General features: G+C 37.5%; 1 protein-coding gene and 2 long non-coding RNA genes across 4 annotated transcripts; 2 read left to right on the top strand and 1 right to left on the bottom strand.

Moving 5' to 3' along the window:
• Positions 1-33: 33 nt before the first annotated feature.
• On the top strand, positions 34-24,858 carry LOC148720510 (uncharacterized). 2 transcript variants are annotated; one of them, XR_015993431.1, is made up of 4 exons: positions 34-190; positions 5,816-5,906; positions 10,882-11,081; positions 23,503-24,858. It is a non-coding gene; the product is annotated as an uncharacterized LOC148720510 (long non-coding RNA). The 2 variants fall into 2 exon arrangements; XR_015993432.1 differs by lacking the exon at positions 10,882-11,081 and adding an exon at positions 3,048-3,124.
• LOC111325643 (uncharacterized) lies at positions 6,275-12,458 on the bottom strand. The gene is made up of 3 exons (XR_002694358.2): positions 12,278-12,458; positions 10,631-10,681; positions 6,275-7,421 (listed from the first exon to the last, which is right to left on the bottom strand). It is a non-coding gene; the product is annotated as an uncharacterized LOC111325643 (long non-coding RNA).
• Positions 15,063-19,994, top strand: LOC111325642 (inhibin beta B chain). The gene is made up of 2 exons (XM_022929481.2): positions 15,063-16,790; positions 17,680-19,994. Exons 1-2 carry the CDS (start codon positions 16,256-16,258, stop codon positions 18,501-18,503), a joined length of 1,359 nt encoding a protein of 452 aa, XP_022785216.2. The 5' UTR covers positions 15,063-16,255; the 3' UTR covers positions 18,504-19,994.

Genomic DNA, 24,858 nt, shown 5'->3' with positions numbered 1-24,858 from the left:
TTAATTCCTTGGATTTTTGATTGGATTAACGTTAGATTGGGATTACTCAAATGTGAGCAGTACTTAGTTATTGACCTATTTAGGTTATAAAGATGGCTTTGGTCTCTAGTTTGCATTATACCGTGAGCCAAGCCTAGCCGAAGCTTCAAGAATATTCCTCGTTCTTTTGTGGCCCGTCATGCTGTACAAGGTTGGTTCCTATAGAACCCTAAATCCTGTCTGCTCTTGATAAGTACTCTTGATAAGTAATTTTTACACAGTAAGTCCGACGATTTGTTACAAGGTAATCATGTTCTCTATGTAATTTCAAACCTCAATGGTCGATGAAATGGAAGCCGTAAAAAAGTTCCTTTTAATATTCTGCTTTGTATCTTTCTGATTGAGAAAGCTTCTTAACAGTAAAGCCACGTTTTCAAACAAACGTAAAACAATTCGAAGAGGTTGAGGAGAACATCTCATGAGTAGAAATGACCATGATAATGCTGCTTGGTTTTTTCACTTAAAGTTCTGTGGAGCTTGGTTACATTTACATACATTCTATCGTTGAGGGGATATCAAAGTTGCATTCAATCACAAAAAGGAGCATGGTTACATGACTTGTTATGTAATAAGGAAAAAAAATAAAAAAATAAAAAATAAGGCGATTATGGCCTTAGGCTATTTCCCACGCGAGGTAAGCTAAGCAGAAAAAGGAAACAGTTCTCATGAGGCGTTGAAAAAGTGGCGTTGCTCCATACCTCGACTGAGCAACTAGATATGGATAAATACTTGTGAAAGAAGATGTTGTTCAGTGAGTAGCAACTTTTCGTATTTTTGGCATTTTTTTAGGAACTTTCTGGCATTCCAGTGAGCAACTTTTCAGCATCACACGAACACAATCGAGACAGGCCTAACCTCTGACTTCCTTTAAAAATTTTCCCTGATTTAAATGGAAACTCCGTGAAATTTCCCTTACCTTGAAGGAATTTTTTTCCCCCAATCATTTTCTGACCAAAGGCAACCATAAATAAAGAAATTCCGTACAATTTTACAAACTGTTCGCCTTACATTTGATCTCTTGCGAAAATCGCGAACGGATTTCTCCATGGGGCACAGTTATTGAGTGTTTCACCCTCATCGCAATAATCATTGTCACTGCATTTTAATTCCAGAAAATTTTCATCTCGAAACATAATTTATCATATTTTTAATGAGTAGTTTGGAAAATAAGGAATGCCGGAATTCGGAACCGGAATTTGAAACCGGAATACTTGGAATACCCGGAATTCCCGGAATGACCGAAAAATAATAAATTTTAAAAAAATTGAAGTAAATCAATACATAAATAAGAATATTGATAATTAAAAATTGATGGTAAATTCACAACTTAATTAAATAATTTAGTTTGAAATTTTTCTCTGAGGGTCCCAAAAAAAAAAAAAAAACTTACCAGTGCTGTTCATAGAGATGCACGTATTAGAAGTAAAAAAAAGTCTGCGTCAGGCCAATAGCCCATACAGCCTAAGCGACGAAATATTTCTACTCTCCCTTCCCCCTGGATGGGATGCTAGTCCATCACAAGGTTTCTCCCCGTTTTAAATTCGCCTCCACCCATTTACACACCTGTAGGATGTCTAGGGCGCCATGACCATTAGGCCACCACGCTTTTCCAGCCGGAATCATTGCAGAAGATTAAACAAAGGCAATATTTCCAATTAGTTTAATAGTTCAATTTTAAAAAGTTCCGAACTATTACAAATTAATACTCTACCTTAAATAATTATTAACCACCCATTGGGAGCTATCAAAGCAGCTACCATTTAGACCAGCCGCCTACAGTTAAAATTGAGAGATCGTCAGTTACTCGACACCTTTTCGCGTCTATTATAAATACCTTGAATATATACCTTTAAATATATATCTTGTACTGATGGATTCTTCTAAACAAGGTTTATATTCAAAGGTATATATTCAAGGTATTTATAGACGCGAAAAGGTGTCGAGTAACTGACGATCTCTCAATTTTAGCTGTAGACGGCTGGTCTTAAAGGTAGCTGCTTTGATAGCTCCCAATGTGTGGTTAATCATGATTTAAGGGAGAGTATCAATTTTTAATAGTTGGGAGATTTTTAAACTAATTGGAAATACTGCATTTGGTTAATCTTCTGTAATGGTTCCGGCTGGAAAAGCGTGCAGGCCTAAAGGTTATGGCTCCCTGGCTAGACATCCTACAGGTGTGTAAATGGGTGGAGACGAATTTAAAACGGGGAGTAACCATGTGATGGACTAGCATCCCATCCAGGGGGAAGGGAAAGTAGAAATATTTCGTCACTTAGGCTGTATGGGCTACTGGCCTGACGCAGACTTTTTTAATTCTAATACGTGCATCTCCATATGAACAGTGCCGGTAAGTGTTTTTTTTTTACGGGACCCTCAGAGAAAATTTTCGTATTAAATTATTTAATTAAGTTGTGAATTTACCATTAATTTTTAATCTTCAATGTTCTTATATATTTATTTCTTTATTTACTTTTATTTTTTTTAAATTTGTTATTTTTCGGTCATTCCGGTAATTCCGGGTATTCCGGTTCCGAATTCCGGCATTCCTTATTTTCCAAACTACCTTTTTAATGATATATTAGGCAAATGTATTTAATTTCATTAATGCCCCTAAAGATAGGATCAGAATAGCCCACAACTGCTAGGAATTTCAAGGAATGCCCTACCATACGATTGAACTTTTTCTAGTGGGTGGCTACCATCGAAACCTACTTTAAATCAAACTGATAAAATCACTTAGAAACTAATGTTTCTGGCTTTAATATCTGGTTCTTCGGTGGAGAGATCTTGAAGTTGCTAAAATATTAATCTCGTTATCGAACTTTTAACACTCCATCACACTCCATCACACTTTTATCGCACTCCCCACACGAGGAAACTGATTAGCAAGTTGTGGTGTAAAGAATATGGCTGGAGTTTTTAATTGTCCACCCCAACCTTCCCTACTTTCTCTGACGGACTACTGTACGTTTATCTTTCTAAATCGTAATCAGTAACCTTTCTTTCAGGGAAAGATTACTTCTTCGGTCTCCCTGGAAAACAAACCAAACTTATAAGTAAGCAGCACAGTAAAGAATTCACTGAGGTAAAATGGCTAATTACAGTTTCTCATCTGAAAGAAGTTTTTTTATTACGCACATTCTCACCATGAGATGCTTACTTAAACCCGGCTGTTGACTGGCTCAACTAACACCATTAATTAAGCCATCTCATCGAATGCATCACTTTGCTGGTCATAAAGAAAACGTGAATAGCAATCTGCAAAGAAAAGTCGAAAATTTCCTAGATATCGTTTTGCTCAGAAAACAGTGTCATCTCTCACGGATCCCTTTCATCATACTTCTTAGCTGTTCCATGCATAGGTCCTCAATAAATTTTTTTTCTGTCTCTGTCATCAAACAAATACAATTTTGTTACCTCCATCGCATTCGATTCTATTTTCTTTTGTTATTCATTTTTAATATCCTCATATTACACTACGGTGATGTGTTTAATTTTTTTTAACTCATCTGATCAGAGCTGAAATGTAGCTGCGCTCTGTAAACTGAAAGTCTAGTTGACCCGCGATCTTCTTGTTTTAAGGACCGTGTTCGTGAAGCAAGAGTAAATTTTCGTGAAAACTGACAACTGAATCTAATCTCAGACACTTATTGACTCACTCAAAATTAATTTCCGGCGATAGACTCCTGTTACAAGTTACAGAGTCAACGATTGGCGATTTTTTTTCACTATTTGGGAAGAAAACATGTCAAAAATGGCTAATGTTAACTCAGCATGCACAGTTCGACCACATGGACTTGCTTGTTAACTGCAATGGCAGCGAACATCGAAGATTCGATTGTCACATTTAAATATGGGTTCGAGTTTCGGTTTCGTTTGTTCTCAAGGCGGAATCGAAGATACGATCAAATCGCAGACGGATATCCCGACGAACTTTTCGTCGAATACACTTTTCGCATACGATCAGGAGGGGCATTCATATTGCCGAGCACACCTTTGTATACGAACCAAATAGGTAAGGTGATCACCATGAGATTCAAAAGCCCGATGTTCAATCGCAAGAAATTCTCTTGCGTTTTCGGAGTCGAAGTGGAAGTTGCTTTAACAGAGAATAGACCTTGTGCACTGTGAACTCGTATGAGGAATTTGGGGTCAATACCAGCTAACTCGTGATGGCCGTTTTCTTGTAAACTATGATAAAATACGTGATTCGCGTAACTGCTTAAACTACACACGAGAATAGTGACTTAGGAAAAAGAGGTTCGTAATTCGCGATTTGGACCCTTCCCCTGCTCCCATTACCAAGAGACAAAGCATTTTACTCCGTTTTTCTTTTATTTAAACATTTAATTATTTATACCGTCAATAAAACAAATGTCAAATACTTGTGAAAAAAATACTTCATGGCTTGTTTGACGAGAAGTTTCATCTAGGCCAAAAGAACTCATCAGATACCTCGAGGAATTTTCAAGCAAACTCGTTAAGTATTGCGCTCAAAGTCCTGTTCGCGAATTCAAGAGGTTAGCAGTCTGGCCTTCGATCGCATGATTCCCAACCGCAAGTTCAAAAGTTACGGATGAAACTGTAACTTGTGAACGAGTTACGTATTTGTTTTTGCTAATTCATCTGGTAATTCATAAACCACCAGAGCAAACATACACGAAGATACAAAACTACAAAGAAATCGAATTTCATTTGTAAGGCGAAGGTGGAATAGACCAAGGTTCAATACCAGATATCGGCCTAAGGTAAATTTTTCTTCTTTTGTTGCTGTATCAATCAAAAGATGTTGAAAAAAAAATAGGTTATTCATTTAACGTCATCTTTTAATTCTCACGCTAGAGTGAGTTTGAAGAGAGTCTAACTCGAAACCTGAAATAAAAATACTCCAAAAACTTTTTTGCTCGTTTGTTTCGCTTTGTCAACAAATGATATAAACTATTAAAAACGGTAAAAAATTTTGATATGTTGATATTGCTAGGCTTCGGAAAATAAGAAAGCAGAGAGAAATCTAGTGGCGTCATCGAGGCAAGCTTTTTCCTAAATTCACTATCAGGTAGAGTAGGGAACGGCTCATGACCTAAAAACTCATCTCCAGTTTCTAAGGAATGGCTATCTGTATTAGACATATGCTCCACCTCAAAGATACTTCATTTCTTTGGTGCTGTAACCGAACAGTTGCGCTTTAAGTGTTTTTCCCATTTTCTTTTACCATTGACCCAAACGACCACATTTACCCGCTCATTCTTGTTTTTGATGATTCATTTTCCTATTCTACGCGAGTGTATAAGAAGGAAAAAAGGCATTTCTTTGCCTTATGGAGATGCACATAACAATGACAACTGCCAAAATGATGAACTTCATCTAAGAAATCGAACTGGACATAAAAAATATCTTTTCTTGCTTATCATTTGTTTTCAATTTGGCCTTGCCTTTGACTTTGCTCTTTCAAATAGTTACAATAGGGGAATGTCAACGTATGGCAGGTCTCCAAAATGTTGTTTACAAACCTTTACATCTGATGAGCTTGTAAGGTGACCGATTGTTATCTTATTCAGAAATGTTTTTCAAAAAATTAAATTTTTGGAATTCTTTTTTTTAACCTTTCACTCATTTAAAAGAATTTGAAAACATCTTTACGACAGCAAACGGGACAGCAAAATCTTCCGAAGTTCCTTGCCGCAGATTGTCTTTGTCTCTACAATACCAGACTTAAAAATCAGTAGTGTACGATAGTTGTTATGGACCAGCTTAGCTCTTTTTTGTTTCAATTTAGGGTTCATTATTCCGTGGCATGCAGTTGACCAAGCTTTCACAACGAACCCGTTGTAAGTGGCCTTCAGGGGGGTAAAACAGCTGATTGCCAGGTGACTGTTACATTTATTTCTTTAAGAAGTTCTTACTTGCTGTAATACTCAAGTCTACGTAAAAGTAGCTTGAAGTTTAGCAGAAACAATTGCACATCATCTCGAATGCAGAGAAACGAAGTATGCCCGTTCGCCTTTCGTTCAGTTTACTTGTCACTTGGGTTCTATCTTGCTTATGCAGTTTTCTTCTTTTTTTTTTTGCTTAAGCTTTTGCTTGCACCTATGCACTAGCAATCACCAGTCTCAACAGGTTTCCAGCAAAGGAATTTTCAAGGCTACGACCAATCACACCTTTGTTCAGCGAAAAGGCAAATTAAGACCTTTACATCCCATAGCAAGACGACACCCAATCGGTTTGATCAGAGATAATCTTTCTCTTACTCCCAATATAATTTTTTTTCGATAACACAAATTTGATAAGAAAGTATTGCATAATAATATTTTAACTGACATACGTATGCCTGTACACGTGACAACCGGGAACAGGTTTTTGAAGGTTTCATGGGTTACAATACTTTCCTCCTGCAATTCTCTTATGTAGCTTGTATATCGTTGTGAAGTTTACATTACATTCGCCAGTTTTGGGCAAATTTTCCAAATGTTTCTTGGGTCATTTTAAGATGATCTGACGGAACGGAACCGTCGAACCCAAAAATTGATCTTACGTTTTGTCAGACAGATATTTTTGACTAAAATTTGATAGGAATAGTGAATAACCCATGGGATTTGACTACTAAAATAGCCTAGAAGTCAGGAATATTGAATGATATGTTCATCCGGTTGTGGCTGATTTAATAAGCCCCACAACTCAACAAACCTTTTCCTCAATGTTCCACCGTTTTCTCGACCGACGGCATTTCAGAAGGTTGCCGTAGATTCTAGTGCTTTGAAAATTTGTCCTAAGGCATGCAAAGGTCAGAGGCTTGCTTTTCATACGCAATTCACTGACCATTAACTCAATTAAAACCCTTGAACACTCTATGGAATCATCTTAAAGGACCTAATTGGTCTTTGAAGCACAAGCCGCGAGTCCTTTGATCAATAAGACAATTATAGATATAGCTGATGAAAAGATGAAGCCATAAATGGGAAGGTATTCAATTAGGGCTTATTAATTCATCATTGCCACCTCTCACTTGGGAAATAATTATATAGCTTTAACCCTGATTTCGTCTCGTTTGAAAACTCTACCATTAAATAGATCAATCGGAAGAAAAAGCTACTATTCTCGAAGCCTTAAAGAAGGAATGTCTTTTGGGAAAAAAAAGTGAAACATTGGTACTCAGTCCTAACAACAAAATTAAAGGAGCCTGATAGAACAGGTCATTAAAAAATTGCAAATAAAGACTCACACTCAAATGGTTGCAATATGCTGCGAAAAAAGAAAGGAAGAAATAAAAAAAGATAGAACATCAATATGGTCACAACACGGAAACGCTAAAAATCATTAAAACGGGCTGACGTTGATAACTGCAATGAAGGTCTGTCACGGCTGTCTGCAGCATACTAGGGGAACTGAAAAAAAAAGAAAAGAATGGCTATAATCAATTTCTTTGCCGAACGCGGCTTCAGTGCATAACCATTCAAACAGATGTAAGTCTACATGACATCAATTCGCGACTAAAAATCACATTACCATAAGAAGATTAACGGTAACTGGCCATCGTAGTTTGGGATTTCAGTCGAACAGTTAAGATTGGGATTTCAGTCGAACAGTTAAGAATTGGAAATCAGCTGGTTATCCTATTATCTGCAACAAGCGTCGTTATTTTATTTCTGACTTACATACAGTTCTTCCAAATACAAGTTTCTTTAAATAGTGCACTTTCTTTTTTCCTGTTATAAGTACATGATATCGCTGCTTGTACTGAGTGAAATATTCATCGACCACAAGGCGTTTAAGTGGTTATGTTGAAATGAGTAAGTTTTTAAATTTTTCTCAGCCATGGGGTAAAACTTGAAATTTTTCGTCGGTAAAAGCGGTTCTATTTTTTTTAACAATACAAGAAAGTAACCAGATAAAACAGCTAGAAAAGAAAAGGCGTCGGTTAGTATCAGTTTATATCACCATAAACTGTGGTTTACGTTGAAAGATAAAATGAAAGATGTAAGAGATACGCAGTTATTTTTCCTCTTTTCTTATATTTACTAAGGAAAGAATGTTGTTCCTGTGTATGTACAACAAGTGAGGTAAAATAGAAAAATGTTATCTGTCTTGCCAACTTTTGACTCTACTATATAAGGCTGGATTTCCTGTCCTAATTTATGTGTAGCAGCAAAAACATTTATGAAAAAATAATATTGTTCCAACAATAGCCATACGATATTTACATACAAAATGAAAAATCGTTCTTTACTTTGAGCACCCTATGGTAAGAATCATGATTTTGTTTAAAATATATGCATTATTTGATAAAATCAGTCCTATGTCTTAATTCGCATTGATGTAAAAATGCTGTACACGGACTTCTCCATACCATTCATCTAAATAATGCAGTTAAAAAAAAAAAAAAAAAAAAAAAAAAAACCCAAGTAAAACTGTCTAACATTAAAATGCGATTTTGGCTGCATACAAAACTACGGAGTTTATCATTTTTTAGACAAGGACACGAGAGAATCACAAATCAGTTTTAGAATGTTGTAAGAGATGGTCATTTTAATTCGAGAAGCTTCAGTGTAATCATTTAAGCCCCATGGAATATCAATCGCAGCATCCCTAAAAATAATCTTGTGTAATAATTTTCATTTGATGGGTCACAAGTCGTCCAATTTGGTCGTCATCCACTTGCTAAAACCTATTCGATGTCGCAAAACATTTTGCTTTTTTTAAGGTGGCTGCTTTCAATAATCCCACATTGGAATTTCATCAAAAGACAACGCGTGTGCCGGTTAGACAGATGACCCTGGTCTTGAAAAGAGCGATCGCACCACAGACACTTGATACAACGTTTGACAATGTAGTTTTTGTAAGCCAAGGAAATCTACCTCTTAGGAGGTATATAAGTTAATTACACAAGGACACCGTATATTTTGCGATAAAAAAACGACTACTAAATATCTTAAAAATGAGTGGATTGCGCACCACCCTGAGAGAACTTTGCCCCTAAAGTAGATTTGCCTGAAGCTTGATAAGGGATGCTAAACTTAATTGTTAGAGAGATATTGATAAACTAGCTTGAAAGAAAATTCATAGACAGGTGTCTTATTTTTCTTTGAAGAACCATGGAACATCATAATTCAAATTTCCTTGTCTAACATGGGTTTCACGAACTTATCCTGAAGAAATCATTCTGATCTAAGCAAAACAAAATCTAGAATGTTTCGAACAAGTTTGATCTTTAAATATTTCCAAAACTTTTTCTTAAAAGCTATAGGTATTAACACTGAGGGGAAAGCATCGCGAGCAAGGAGTACTATACAATACTATGGAAAAATAAAAATTATTTGTGTGAGGAGATACTTAGTATCTCAGTTGAAGGAATTCTAATTCTGCACACTGACCTATCAATTAGTTTATGTTAGTCATTATGAAAGAAAGCACAGTCGAATTTATCCTGTGCATTATCATCAGATATGACATCTTGTACAAACAACTTCATGGATATCCAATATGAACAGCTGGCTAACAATAAGTGCGTTACAAGATGTAATTCTGAAATACCTTGTATTTCATTGCTCTCATTATTCGTTTATTAGTACCTTTAATGTAGTGAAATCCGTTTAAATAACTTGGAAATTGGCTACAAGCTAAGGACAAGATGACGTTGTTCTTAAATTCTTGTTTAAAAGGTTGCGAGCAGCGATTATTTCATGGATTTAAGCATTATACTTCCACTACCTAGTGATATTGCCTAAAATTCCATTGCACCTCACCAACCGTCCAATCTCGAGAGGGAAATGTAAGATGATAAGGAATCATTTCAAATAACTAAATGATGTTCTTAACACCTCAAAAGATCAAGCCATGGAACGATTTTTCCATACTAGAGTTCTTTAAAAAACAGTCGCTCATCGCACGTGTGTTGTTTACAAAGACAGATACAACGAACGCATTTCGCCTATCTCTTGAATCGCTGGCTATGCATACTTCAAAACATTACCAGAGCAACTAACTCGTTTTGTTGCCTTTCTAAACGCAAAAGGCGTGAAAATATTTCCCAGTCTTCCGTAAATTGACTTGGAGACCTGGCTTGACAGTTCAGGTCCGAAACTTCGTACGAAGGACCAAGGGGCACTGACGCGAATACTTCACGATTTTCAATTAACTCTTGATAGTTTCAGTTTTCTTCTGCTTATTTTCTCCTTCACCTTATTTTCCAAGGTAGCTTTGTTTTACTGGGTACTTTATTTTGAGACACTTGAGCATGCATGTCAAATGAAATGTTGCCTAGTTTGACATCGATGAACTAAGCACATCCAAGGAGTATAAATTGACAGTCTTTTCGACATGCAATGATTGCTTGGATTGTGTGACGACTAGAATTCAAAACTCATCTTTAACTTATGTCTTAGAGTAGTCTTAAAAAAATTCACACGCTGCAAATGAAAAAATACACCACACAGGAAAAAAATAATCCAGGTACTACTCAATAGTAAGGTATTGTAATGTATAAAAAATGAGAGGAAAATCTCGTTTGGACAATATAATTTCAGTAAAGAAACCTCCTGTATGTAGCAAACGCGGTTAATACACAAAAAAATGATAACAGAGGAATTTTACTGACCCGAGGTCGGATTCACCATGTTGTGTTTCTTCGGCAACAGCAGAATTAGAACTGCAAGTTAAAAAACTATTTCATTATCCAACTCTGATTATAACAAAGACTTGAGTGAAATTCCTTTATCCCTTCACTGATTCATACCCTAACATGATAATAACGTATCAAGACCACTAACAATTGATGACTTTATTCAGAACCTTTAATTCTAGTACAATAACCAATATTTGTGGCCAACAAGAGAAATTTTTATCCAGTTGTTCCTAGCTGCCTTGAAAGAAACTTCAAAGAGAGGGAGGCTAAATTCAACATCGGCAGAGCATAGAAGTGTAGAAACAGATTAAGATGCAGAAAAGCTGGCTCAAAGTCACACATGTAGCCGAGGACCGGCAGACAGTTATTGTACTAATGGAGTGCTTTTGTGACTTAGAGAAGTTAAGTGCCATTCTGTAAAAGGGTAAGTAAGGTTTAAGTGAATTAGAAATCACTGAACCGATGAAAGAACACGCATTGCTGTTAGTCTGCTCCTTTAAGCTTGTTTGTTAGGTGATAAAGTTTTTAACTTTTGTCTTCAGGAAGGTCAGATCAATTTTGAGCTCACCTCTCTAACCAGCAAAACTGATCTCGAGAAATTTGTATATCACTAATTCTTTACAACAATTTTATTCATTGAATAACACATTTGACATATGATGAAAGGAAGTTCGAGAAGTCCGTGCAAAAGTAAATGACGACCTTCTCGCTTTAGGTTGACGCACAGATATATGACATTACTGAAACCAGATAGGATATTAAAGATTTGGTATATGGTGTCTCTTTACATCACAAAGAAGGGATTGCGAGAGCATTCTTACAAGGAAAGTAACAAAAAGACCCAACTATACAGCAAAGAGTCAACCTGCTAACCATTTAAGCTGCATAACACGAGTGATTACATTTCGATTAAGAAACTATGCAGTTATTGATTTACAGTTCGATAATAGAGGGATTAGACTATTTTCGGAATAATCATCAACCTTGTTGTTTCTTTGCTTTGCCGATTTGCATGGTTCACAATTTTATATCTTAGAAACGATGCGTGGGCGTTTTTGCGGAAGCACTGCATTGGGAACTCAGGCGATGACTGACTTCTCATTATGTTATTTTTAAAACAATTTTTGATTTAAGGGTATCGGCTTTTCGAGTCGTAAGACAACGTGTCGCCTTTCTTCGTGATAGCCGAGCTACGCTAAGTGCCCTTCTTATGAGCAGTCGGCTGACACCCCGGATAAAAGAATCAAACACATGCAAGATACCTTGAATCTAAATTGCAATGACTTTGATTTTTATTTTGCCGAAGAAAAGCACATTGAGTAATCTGTATTTGGTGCAAGTACGAATTACAAAGTAATATAGCCAGAAACGCTTCACGAGTGCCTGAAAAGAGTTTAATGCCTTCACTTTACTCCTATGCTAATACAATTAGTGATGACGAGTAGCATTAATTAGGCCATATTACATACCGAGTCTGAATAAGTGAGTAACAAAATCTACTGCTCACGCCGGACTCCAAGCCGCGAAGTTTTCAGCTTTTTAGCCAATTCCAATATAACATAATGGGGGTTCTAGCTATTAACACCATTAGCCGTACCGACAAGGAATATAGTACATTACCATCAACTGGAGAAAGTATATTAGCCATCCTATTGCCATCGCTTTTTTTTTTCGAATCCTTTATGGCTTCCCAAATTTTCATCTTCAGGTGACTGGTTGGGTTAAATAATTTCTAAACTTCACGTGACAGGTTAAAGGCGTCCGAAAAGAAAAAATTAAAAGCTTGCTGTTGATATCTACTTCTACTAAATACCTTGCGTGTTTGGATTTTTGATGCGTACAAATCTTGTTTACGACATGTCACTCCCATTGACGTGCACGGAGAAAATGTATCAGTTCAACGAACTGTTTTACCAACACTAACGACAAGGTCTCCAACGTCCGCGATTGGAACGAGTTTTGATTTTATTCAGTTTTGTCCATTAAATACAGAAACACTTATGTTCTGGCGAACCACTCGTTCGTTGATTTGGTCTACTCTGAACGTGTGCCAGCCACTACGGAACTTTAAGGGCGTGAGCACAAGTTCACCTCGGAAATCTGAACTTAACATGCAACACACTATCGCTCTCTGCTCTTGCCTTGAATAAATTCGTCGTACTAATATTTAGCAGCGTACGATAAGTTTTAAGAAAATGCAGTTTCCTTCATTTGTATGGGTGAATTGAGAACGGTTTTGTCGTGGGGCTAAGGTATGTTATGCATTTTTTTCTCCTCAAATTTGGCCGTTTTCGTTTTGATTTGTTCTAGTATTGTATGCGATTGCAATTGTCAGCTTAAAATAAAACGTATTGATTTACCAATAGATTTCCTACAATTCTTTCGAGCGTGCGGTATCGGTCATCCACACCAATAATACAGACTGGGAATCGACGAAATGAGAATATGTCGGTCAAGAACACTTGTCCCTTCAGAGTGCTCAAACTTAAAAATATCCAAATTGACCCGTCAGATACCCACCGAAGGTCGCTGATGTGACAGAAACTGAAAGAAAGATTTCGTCAGCTAAACTATCTGAATGTAACACCAGACCTTGCCTTACAAGATTTAGACAAGGAATGCGCAGGTTAACATACAAGACTAAACTGGTGGGCCTTCCGGAACAATCCATCTAATTCGATTTTTTGCTCTTCCATTTTTGAAGAGTCTTAAATTTCAGCCTGAAAATCTTGACTCACGAAAAAGTAATTATTGCTGGTTGAACGCCGTCCGACGTTTGTCGGGAAAGAGGGCTCAGACTATTGTTTCCTTCTCATTGTCTAAGTCCTCGAATGAAAAGAGATTAACGATTTATTATAAATAATGTTTATAGTTCAGTTAATTGACGAGTGATCCCAAGTTCTCAGGTTATTTGTCTCTCTTTTTAGCAGCCGATGTAAGATTAACAGAATACCATTAAGAAACCTGACAAAAAGTCTGGGACATCCCTCATCGATGCTTTACTCTCAAAGCCGCTTTATGCTACGGAAACCAGGATAAGCTCCGTTCGATTAACTACTTGGCTATTTGAAGACGTAATCCTTTATTGCACAAATCAACTAAGACTTTTAATTGAATTGCCTAGAAGTCCTCAGAAAAGATGCTAGTAAATTCCTCTGGCCTAAACTCCTTCCTTTAATTTGTGGTTAACCCTTTAAACACCCACATCTTAGCCGCCATGAAAGAAAAAAACCTGTTGAGCTTTAACTTTACTGCACACCCATAAATTCCAAGAGTGACCGACATATCAAAGTCTTGAATTTTCAAATTCCACGCTAAATCTGCTTTAAGTACCTTTAACCAAAAATAAACAAATGGAGGTCGCAGATTGTCAATGTACATGTATTTAATAATAAACTATCCACAACATGTCAGGAGATATTTCACTCCATTGAACATTTTTCCGCATTGACAAGGTAGTATTTCCTAGCGTTTTGATAACATTGTTTGCTGAGAAATATGTTGGCAAACCAAAAGGAGACAAATTATTTCGGATGCTGAAACATTCATAACGGCAGTTTGCAACTACTGAACACTGCACGTATCTTTACAAGTTAATGAAACTATCTGTCGCTTATCTGGTGATTCATCAGTAATGCTTTTGGCAAGTTTCTTCTTAACCCAATATAAACTCGTGAAACTATTTAAGCAATGCAACCTTTGAAAAAGTTTATTTGTGAGGGTAAGCTTTATTGAGTAGCACGTTATAAATGGTTGTTTGTCGGTTACTAAACACCCACGTATCAAACATAACGAGAAATTGATTCCGTTGCTATTTGTTTGCGGAAGAGGTTGAATGATAATTTTGTTGCGCCTAAGGGCAAAAACTTAAGTTGCAGCTGTTCGCAAGTTTTAGTCAGTCGTTGCTTCGCCATAACATTTTCAGTGATTTCAGTTTTGACACTAACGAAAATAGCCTGTCTGATGATCGGATACAAAATCGCGCGCTGCTAAGATTAGTATCTAAGCAGCTGATTCAAATATGACAAAATTCAAAATAAACTTTAAGAGTTTTTCTGGAAGTCTCTGGGCGTTACGAGATAAAATAGTTTATCTCATCATACAATCAAAAATTTAGCTGTGTAATTATTTTTAGGTACGGCGGCAAATAGTCCCCTAAAAGCTGATAATTTCTTTTTACTTTTCCGCGGTGATTAGTCCTACAGATGTAAAACTGATTGACAAGCTTTGGGAAATGAGTGCGTTGGCTTTGCAACCCAAAGTGCGTGTAATTTTCAAACTAGTTTAGTAACAGTGGATGACTTATCCATGCCATAACCAACAACATCTGCACATAAGTCTGCATTTCCTTCGCACTAACAAGGCACTTACCACCAAAACCCCCTTCATCCGTGCACTAGAAACATGACCCTTGAAGTCTTTGCTAAATAGCTTACAGGCCTTATAGATAATGGCTCACTAAAGAACCCTGTAGCCAATTTTTGTTATCTTTGTGGGCGATTTTATAAGCTTCTGTGGGAGGCAAGAAACAAAATTTTATAGAATTACGAATTCTAAAAAAGACGTGTGCAGGAATTTACTCCCCTTGTCACGAAACACTCGTCAATAATATACACAAAAAATTGCCTGGTATATTAACACTCGAACGCATTGCATTTCTGTTTGAAAAAGCTTTCAGTCATACGGTCATTAAGATCCCACATGGGTCAAGAATTTCCACCTTAAAAGTCGTTTTTCAGACATTTAATGCAGAGTAGTTCGAATTAGTGCCATCATCTGCTAAAGTTGAGGTAAGTGTTGGAATCCGGAGTATTAAGATTCCTCCAGTCTGATTTTGTGAACATGTATCTATTAGCGCTGACATCGTAGCCTGATGAGATTTGTAAAATGATGCAGGCTGATATCAGCTGTGACCTCTTTTCATTAGTGGGGTTTAAGCTTACAAGAGCCTATTCTGAATAAAATATCACTAATTCTTTAATCTCTGGGGACCTATCATTATTCGTTTAGTCGCATTTTACCCTGAAAGTTTCAACAATACACCGTTCACATTGTACCTCGGCTACAAAGACATTTTTTTCAATTAACATCAAAGATAAATGTGTTGACAATCAAAGGCTGTACACCATGACAGGCAAGAGAAATAATAAACTGATTTTAATGAGATTAAAGAAAACTGGCAACGATCTGTTGATGATAAGGGGAGTGCAGTGTTTAGCTATCACCTCCCAAACTATTAGCTGACATTCTCAACAGAATAATGCGACCAGTAACCGAACGAGTACGGCAGGTAATAGGATGAGTAGAAAGTTTCAAGAGCCGGAAATTGCAATCACCTCTTGATTGAGAGATTAGTGGTTTATATGGTTAGCCTTGTCAAAATCAGTTCGCCGGTGAAACACTTCCAAGGAGATCAAGAGGCCTGCACAACAAAGTAAGACAATAAATTAGACATGTGATCCGATGAAAGGTTGCGTACATGCGATTGGCCAATTCATCGCTTTATTGACAGTCTTTGCGCTTGTCTACAATCCTCGTTGTTGAAATGCTTTGATCACTCGAGGTGGTAATCAAACAGTTTCCTGCGCTTATGAGCTTATGAGCTGTGCAAACAGGTTTTGTGTTAATTTTCTGACTCATCGTCATCAGACAAGAGCAACAGTCAATGCTCGTGCTAAAATGGCCGGATTTTCCTGCAGCGCGATTTTGGCTCTCTATCTAACCGCGATAACGTTTCCTGAAGGAGACGCTTATAGCTTGAATCGTGATAAAGCTACAACAGCGCCTCGCAGTAACATGTCGCTAGCACATGTCAGAACTCCGACGTCAATTCCCTCCACAAATGGATATGTGCAAGATCCGAAACCGATCGACAATGGAAACAACGGTATCTATTCCGAAGATTCAGAAATTTACAAACTGAGAATCGAGATTATCAAAGCCAAAATACTTAAAAGACTTCAAATGGATAAACAACCGGTCGTCCACATAGAAAAAACAAAGGACAAAATGATCGCAGAGCTTCTCTTAAGTTTAAATCTCATTGATATGAGTGACGATGGCAACGAAACGGGAGAGTACGAAGACGGAAAGTATGACAAGACGAGTAAACTCATTGTTTTAAGCGAAAAAGGTAAGAGGAACAATTTTGCGTGCTCTAAGGGATAGAAACGAAGTCGCCTGTTGTCATATTTCTCCACAGATAATTTCCATCAAGGTCATGGTCCGGCTTTCAAGTTTTCCCTTTGTTTTCAGGACGTTTTGATACCGGCATGGTCAAGAGGGCAGCAGTTAAATTATTTCAGCATATTTCTTGTCAATTCACTCGTCACCGCAGACAGCAGCAGAGCAAAGTTCAAGAGCTAATGTTGCAACAACTTCATAATTACACAAAATCATTGCTGTCTTGACGTTCTAGATATTAGTTCTCGGCACCTCATACGGTGCTAACTGAAATAACGTTTTTTGTTTTGAATTTTGCCTCTAAGTTAATGACCATTGTGTTACGAACATTAGGAGGCGGAGTCGGTCTATATGTCCTTTCACAACTGCTCAGAGAGTGCTTTGGAAATTGCTTAAGTCCTGACACGTAGGTTTAATGCAAAATGTGGAGAGAGGGTTAAACAATTTTCGTCATTCTTAACTTCTTCAACTAAGGAAACGTAATCTCAGAAACGTGCGATTCCACCATCTCACAATAACAAAATAATCCAGACAGTGCCTATGAGAGAATGTCAAGATTTATATAAAAGGAGGGGCACTAGGAACAATTGGTATTAATGCAAAACAACGGTTAATAGTAGGTGAAACAATAGAAAGCATGCAAATAATTAGAAGCTTCAATTTTTTCACAGTTGACATGTATATGGTATACAAGCGTTGTGAAGAGACAAATAGGGCAAAAATTGAGCTTGGACTTTTTTTGCTGCTAACTGATTGGTAATCATAAATCCCATTTCAGTATGTTAGAAAACTAAAACAAACTTAGGCTAATAAACCGCTTTCTTTCTCTTCAATTTTAGCTAAGGTTTCACCTTCGAGATCAAAGCAAAATTTTTCCGAGAAGTTGATTTTCCAGTTTAATATTGAGCCGAAATCGCTGTCCAGTTCAGTGCCCTCTGCGTTTCTGTGGGTTCATAAACGGAAAAGCAGACAACACGAGCTAAGGAAGAAGACACTTCACATAAAGGACCCTAACAAAGAATCACCTAACAGCACCTCCGAAGTACCAATCAACAGAACGGTGACGGCCAAGTTAAAAGCAATACGAACCGGCTCAGGATGGGAAATGATAGACATGAAAGAAATCGTTCGGCAATGGTTTAACAAGACAACTCAACAATACGATGCAAGGAATGGAACCGACAACGGCGTACACGAATTAGAAATCTCTTGCTCGGACTGTGATTCGGACGTTGGTCAGCTAATTAACTCGCGGGGAAGATTACGGCCATTTCTCGTTATCGACTTGGAGAAGCCAAGAACACTGTCAAGGAAAAAGCGCCGAGTTAACAACTGCCCTGATGGGCAAGCAGTATCGTGCTGTCGTCGCAATTTCTATGTGGATTTCGGAAAAATCGGCTGGCATTGGGTGATACACCCACAGGGATTCTATGCCAATTTCTGTGAAGGTTCTTGTAAGAGTCTTCATACGAGAATTACTAATGAACGAGCCATCATAATGCAAGAGGCAGTGAAAAAAAATCTGAGTCCACCTGGATTCACCGGCAGTTGTTGCAGCCCCACTAAGATGAAGCCCTTTTCTATGTTATATTGGGACGACGAGTCTAATATAGCAAAAAAAGACCTACAAGATTTAAAAGTTCACGAATGTGGCTGCTCTTAAAATGCAAAGGAAGAAAGACATAGAGTCACGGACATCCGCAGACGTGTTTAGCTTATTGAGTCTTAAGGTAAAAAGGCTGTTTGAAAGTAAGGTATCTATTTTTTAAGCAACTTTATTGACGTGGGAGGTTGAACGTTTAGATTTAAGATAAGAAAAAAAAAGAGGAATTCTAAATTCCTCAAACGGGTCAGAAGAGAAATTTGATAGCCCCGTCGATAACCGAGGCATTATACCTCTGAAGTGTTGATTTTATCGGTTTTTGAAACGTAAATACCCTAACCATTTAATCTCATGGAATTCACGTAGATGTGCAAAGTTGCTATTTGATATCGAGCTTAATGCTCATCTAGGGCTTTGATTTATTTTTGCACGATTAAGAGACAAACATAACCGATAGAGTAGAGTATTTAAGACGATGAACTGAACCCTGGTAGCGCCACGTGTATGATGCCCTTCAATGGACATAAACTATTGTGATGTGATAATTTGCTAATTCCGGTGGCGCAGCGAGATAATTCGAGTGTTGATGTCCATCTTAATCACGCCTATCTTGATACCAAATTGAAACTGGAAATAGCAGATTTATCGTACAAAAGTACAACTTATCATCGGTAAACAAGGGGTAAGTAGATATACATGCATGTAAGGAATGATGCTCCATGGGGTTGTCTGAATTTTGAGGTCTTCCAAATGCAAAGCATTGCGGAGAACCATTACTAAATGTATCACTTTGCATGCAAAACAGGTTTCTAAAACCACTGCTTGAGGATGGTTGAAAAGACAAATTGAAAGAGGAAGAATAAATTAAAGGAACTTTGCGAAATGATGAAGGTTAAGCAATTTCAAAACCCATTTGATCATCATTGATTTTTGCGAAATAATTGCTGGATCGGGAGTCAGGGAGGGCGGTTAATTCAAGCTTATGGCTTTTAATTCGGTAGTGGTTTTAAGACATCATGTGAGCAGCAAGAAAGAGCTTATACCCCCGACAAAGAAAAGAATCAGAAAGCGGGGTATCCTACTCAGTGACTACCCCTCGCAACTAACCTCTTCCCCGTACAAGATATAAACCTAGAACAAAACAGAGCTGTCTCCCTATGAAAGAAAAGTACCGAAATCTGACCTAGAGAAAGAAATACTTTGATCTTTTCTACAGCCTCATTGCTTCCTTATACTGGCTATAAGCGTATAAAGTACTGTCAAATATGCTTTTATGTAACAAGAATCTAAAAGTAGTACTGCATTATATTGCAATTAACTCACACGCTGCGAGCTCACAAGAGTGGCCGGCGGAGTGATTTAAAATCTTTCGTAAATTTAGAGAGTACATAATGTGGCACAGCCGTTTCAAAAATACTTTTTGTGTGGTAACTTGGTGAGATTTTCTGTGACGAGTGTGTTAGTGTTTTATTTTAGACCTGTGAGGCAACTTAATGTTTTGTAGGTAAGGAAAAGCACACGATTTTTCAATAAAGTATTGTTTTCATCCTATAGATTCCACGAACATTTAGTCAGGGGTTCTTTTTGGAGGGGTTATTTTTCTGAGTAATAGATTCGTGAGCTGGTTGTCATGAAAGTCTATGATCAACTTCAGTTGGTCCTTCCATTGATCATTAATGCAGGACAGCTATTGTTAAGCAATGCTTCATTAGACCTATATTCTTAGCTTGTTCTCTAGTTGTCTGACTGTTTTCTTAAGGAAGGGAAAATGAGCATACTCTCGGAAAGAACGGATACCCAATTTCAGACCAAGAGAAGGTCGCGTTGAATAATACTTATTTAATTGCAGGGAAGTGCAAATAATTTTAGTTCCAAAGTATCTATAAGAAGGAGAAAGAAAAACTAAAAGTAGCTTTCACGCCAACTTGCTCAACCTAATTCAGTCTGAAGCAGCCCGAGCTCGATGTACGACGTCATCTGAACTCGACTGTCATTACGTAATGGTATTCCAGTAGGTATACTTCCATTCGGGACCAAATCATAGCATCCGGGATTTAAGTGGAAAAATAGCTTACTTTGCCACATTGTGTGTTTGTAAGTCTTCAGTGAGATTTTTTGGGTCGATTATTTGTTATTGAGGCGGTTTCAAGTCCCTCCGCTATTTTTATATACATTTCCCAACACAAACAAATCCTGATGTTCCTACTATTACCTAGCAACAAAATACTTCTTGTCGTTCAGCTGCAAAGCAAAAAGTGTGTTGTAGAAGGAGCGTCGCTACATACTCCAGTAAGCAATTTCCCCCCATCCCTCACATGACTTTGAACACGTATAGTATTGTATCCAGTATAGGATGTAAGTCCACTGAATATTCAAGCTACGCTGGGTCAACACCTAGAGAGGTACTTTGAAAGCTTTTGGTCTACGGAGAGTAATAAGGAGCCAAAAAAGATCAATCGTCACATTAGAATAGGAAGACTCCCTTAATAACACGAATGAAACACACGAAACAGTGCCTACCCCATGGGGTACACAAAAACATCACGTCCGAAAGTCAGACGTTTGTTCTCGAATCCAGCAAAATAGATGCCGTCACGGTCCCTGGTACTTTACCATTGATGAGTGTCGTACGTCAGTGAATGAGAGGAGTTCGTCTCATTTACTAGAAAAACATTTAAATTCTTCAGGATTGCCCTGGGAAATAGTATCAAATTAAAATTGAAAACTGAATAGTTCGGCGGGTGTCGAGGGGAAATGTAGTGTTGGGATGCTTGTTTTGACGTTCTTGAAATTCTTATACGAGCTTAAAATAGTACCAGATTCCCTAAGAATAGCCTATTCCAAGTGCTCAGTTAGTAAAATGGAGCGAAATAAATGAACGGCGCGATAGTAACAGCAGAGTGTAGGGAAGGAAGCAGGCTTTAGTCGGGTCGCGAGTCGACCCAAACCTCCCCTGTTTTTCCTTCGGTCCCTACCATCACACCATTGACTGTTGGGCTTCGTTTCACTGATTAAGAGCCTAGGACGAGCTACAATAGGAAGAAAACATTTTTTTAGCAAGAAATCATGGGATTGAAAACAAACTCGAAATAACGACATCTAGCATTTTGATTAAAGATGGAGAATATTAGCGAAGGGCTGGAAATGGGTGCTTACGTAATTTCTAACAATTCGGGCAAGGATACTTTGCAATCCGGCTAACATTTGCTAGTAGAGAATTACTTATTTGATAAGTAGAGATTTGCTGAAGCAAAGGCATATAAAAAACCAGGAAAGATTTATTGCTGCTCGACATTTCGGAATCAGCATGACTCCATTATCAAGAGACTAGTTAACTAGCATGCAACTAAAGAAAGGTACAAGATAATTGAACGCACATTGAACGTGCAAACATTAATATTCCATCCGCGCCAAGGTGTTTGTTTAGGCCGTTTATTGTAATTTATGCTTATCTTGTACCTTTCCTTAGTTGCATGCTAGTTAAGTAGTCTCTTAATAATGGCATCATGATGATTCCGAAGCGTCGAGCAGCAATAAATCTTCCCTGGTTTTTAGAATTACTTATTCAGTATTTTAAAAGGATGACAAAAAACCCCTGGTAATTGACTGACTAATTGCCAAATGAAAGCCGAGTGGTAATTGGGTAAGATTGAAGGTAGCATACCATGGGAAAATCTTACGTTTACGTTTGCGGTGCACCCACGACTGACACGACCAATCGGTTTAATCTCATTCGAACAAATTGGCTCAGAGAGAGAGGGAGAGATTGTTCGAGATTATATCAATTTGCACTGAGATTTTTGCGCTGCGTCGACAACTAGGGAAGTGAAACGATTGGTTGCTTTCTAACCGTAAATCCCGAGAAACGGGCTCGAAAAACTATCTCCGAGTATTTTAAGTTTTCCGGCTAATCAGTCGTGTTCTGTGGCACGTTATCATAACTGGTGCTTTTTACTTAGGTTTTGCAGCATTTTGTAACAAAGGCGAGCAACAAATTTTGAAATAAGGGCTGCAGCATTTTGTAACTGTCGAGTTTCTTAAAACTTACAACACAGTATTATTCCACGTATTAGGTATTTGCGGATTCTCTCCTTCGAATAAAAATCTGTTATGCAGTTTTGGCGGTTTGAAAGAAGAAAGCGACACTTAACTTCAACAGTTACTTCAAGAATGATAAATCTAAGGAAACATTTCAACAGTTGTTGCGAGATATCGACGATATCTCGGTACTGAGAACAAAGCACGAGATTCGTCAATAATGGTTTGCATTACTTTTGCACAGTGCGGTATGTTTTTGTCGTCAGTAAGCTGAGATTATTAGAATTTGCGTTGAGATGTTGTTAGAAATTACGTAGACCTACGATTATTAAAAAAATGCTGCAGCTCTAATTGCAAAATGCTGCAACAGCTCTTACAAAATACGCAGGGTTATAAAAAAATTATCAGTATTACAAAATGTTGCAGAAGAATTCGTATAAACAATGGATGTCAGAGGAGTTTTTCTCTAAGGTAACACCTAAATTCGCAAAAGTCACGGAGTCAAACCAAAAATCGAAACTTCATCTCCCATTGAAATTCACCCACGTTTCTCATTTAATTTGCGTTATAAACAGACAATCCCCAAATCCCCCACTTTGCTTTGACGTGTGGCCAACACTGGAACTGATTTAAAGCTTTCTTAATCCGCGGTTCGCTCTCACGAATAGTCTCCTCTCGCAGCCGTTCTTTGTCTCGGGATCTAATAGACATATATAAAAGGAAAGCTAACACGTCATGCCTGTGTAAGTGGACTGTTGTTTTTTTTCTCATGAAAACGTATAGCCACAAAAAATTAATGTCATATCCAGCAGTCCCCCTTTCTCCTTCGCCTTCCCCTAAAAAACATTGAGAACGCGAAGGATTTGTTGTCAGAATAGTGCTATGCAAATGGTTATAGTATATACAGTTACATGTAGCTATATAGACAGACTAAGTGGCGTTTCAGTTTAAAATATACTTGTATTTCAAAGTGTTTGGTAGTTTCTGTACTAAATATTGTATGATTTTTTTTTTCAACCAGAAAAATGCATCATTTCTGTATACAGCCCTCAATCAAGACAATCAAGATGGATCAGTGTTCCGAAGAAAAATAGGATCTCTCAATAATTTTTGATAAGCATCCCCCTCTCCAATAAACCTCTTCCCTATGTCCGGAGGCGAATCAGATCGTTTAGTGGTAGCTCAAGTTTTCAGTGCAGACCTCTTGAAGAATTTTGAAGCGGGATCCTTTTAACTTATAAAACATTTGTCGATCTCGCATTTTTCTCCTTCTTGATTGTTAAAACGAATGGTTGCCCAAGCGGTTCTACGTAACGTTGTAAATTATCCCGTACGATAAGTTTCTTTAATCTCTAAAATTAGGGTAAAAAGAACTTATAGATCATCTATGTAGTAAAAGTTCAAGCCTTGGCTCCTGGAAAGCCTATTATACCTCTCCCGAAGTAGTAAACCTAGAGAATTTCTTATCACTACGATACTGAACTAATCTAGAAATAACTAATCCAGGTCTTATCTATCGAATCGTGAACTAATTTTGGATTAATGGTAATACAAAACAGTTTAAACAGTTAAGCGAATTTATCCGTGAGGAGAAAAAGGGAAAGAAGAGGAAAGGAATGTCGGAAAATTATTAATCAATGGAAGTTGAGAAGGCAAAAAGGAAATTGCTCCGTTTGAGGGTTGACCTTGGTTTTGCCTCAAGTTGCTTCATACAAGGCAAACCGGAAAAGCTCCGACTGGATGGGCCACAGCTTGGCTCGAGTGCAGAGTTTACTTAACCTTAAATGGTTGCCACAGGTCAGAAAATGGTCGGGTAAAAGTACTGATTCCTTAAGGTCAGAGAGAAGTCTGGGAATTTCACTCTATTGAAGTCAAGGAAAATTCATGTTTTCCAAAGAAGTTAGGGAAAAGTTAATTTTTTTTTAACCAATTCAAGTACTTTGGTAGGTTTTTATAGAAATGATATTTATATAAATTAATTTGGGTGTCAATGAATGAAAAAATGTTTTTAGAGTGGCAGCACATGCTCTTAGTGGCTTTTCATCTATTAAATTCCAGATTGAAAAGCAACTTTGAGAAAACATGCAAAAAATGTGCTGGATTGTTTAAATACTGTTTTGTGAAAATTTATAAGATCCAGGAACACTGTTCCATAGGATTGCACAGGTTTCTGACAAAATCAATCCGTTTTTCATGTTTTGTCAAGGAACTATCAATTCATCTGCCTTGCATGTGACTTAATGACAGCAAAAATAGTTGAAAGGAGAGGATAGCTTTTGGGGTGGTTGTAGGTGATCACTAGAGCTAATTCAGGAATTGTAAAATTGGTCAGGCAAATTTTACATTTGTCAAAATAAACCTATGGCTATAGCAACAA

Source organism: Stylophora pistillata, chromosome 11, assembly GCF_964205215.1.
Source record: "Stylophora pistillata chromosome 11, jaStyPist1.2, whole genome shotgun sequence".
Taxonomy (NCBI): domain Eukaryota; kingdom Metazoa; phylum Cnidaria; class Anthozoa; order Scleractinia; family Pocilloporidae; genus Stylophora; species Stylophora pistillata.
This window is presented reverse-complemented; position numbering and strand designations above follow the sequence as displayed.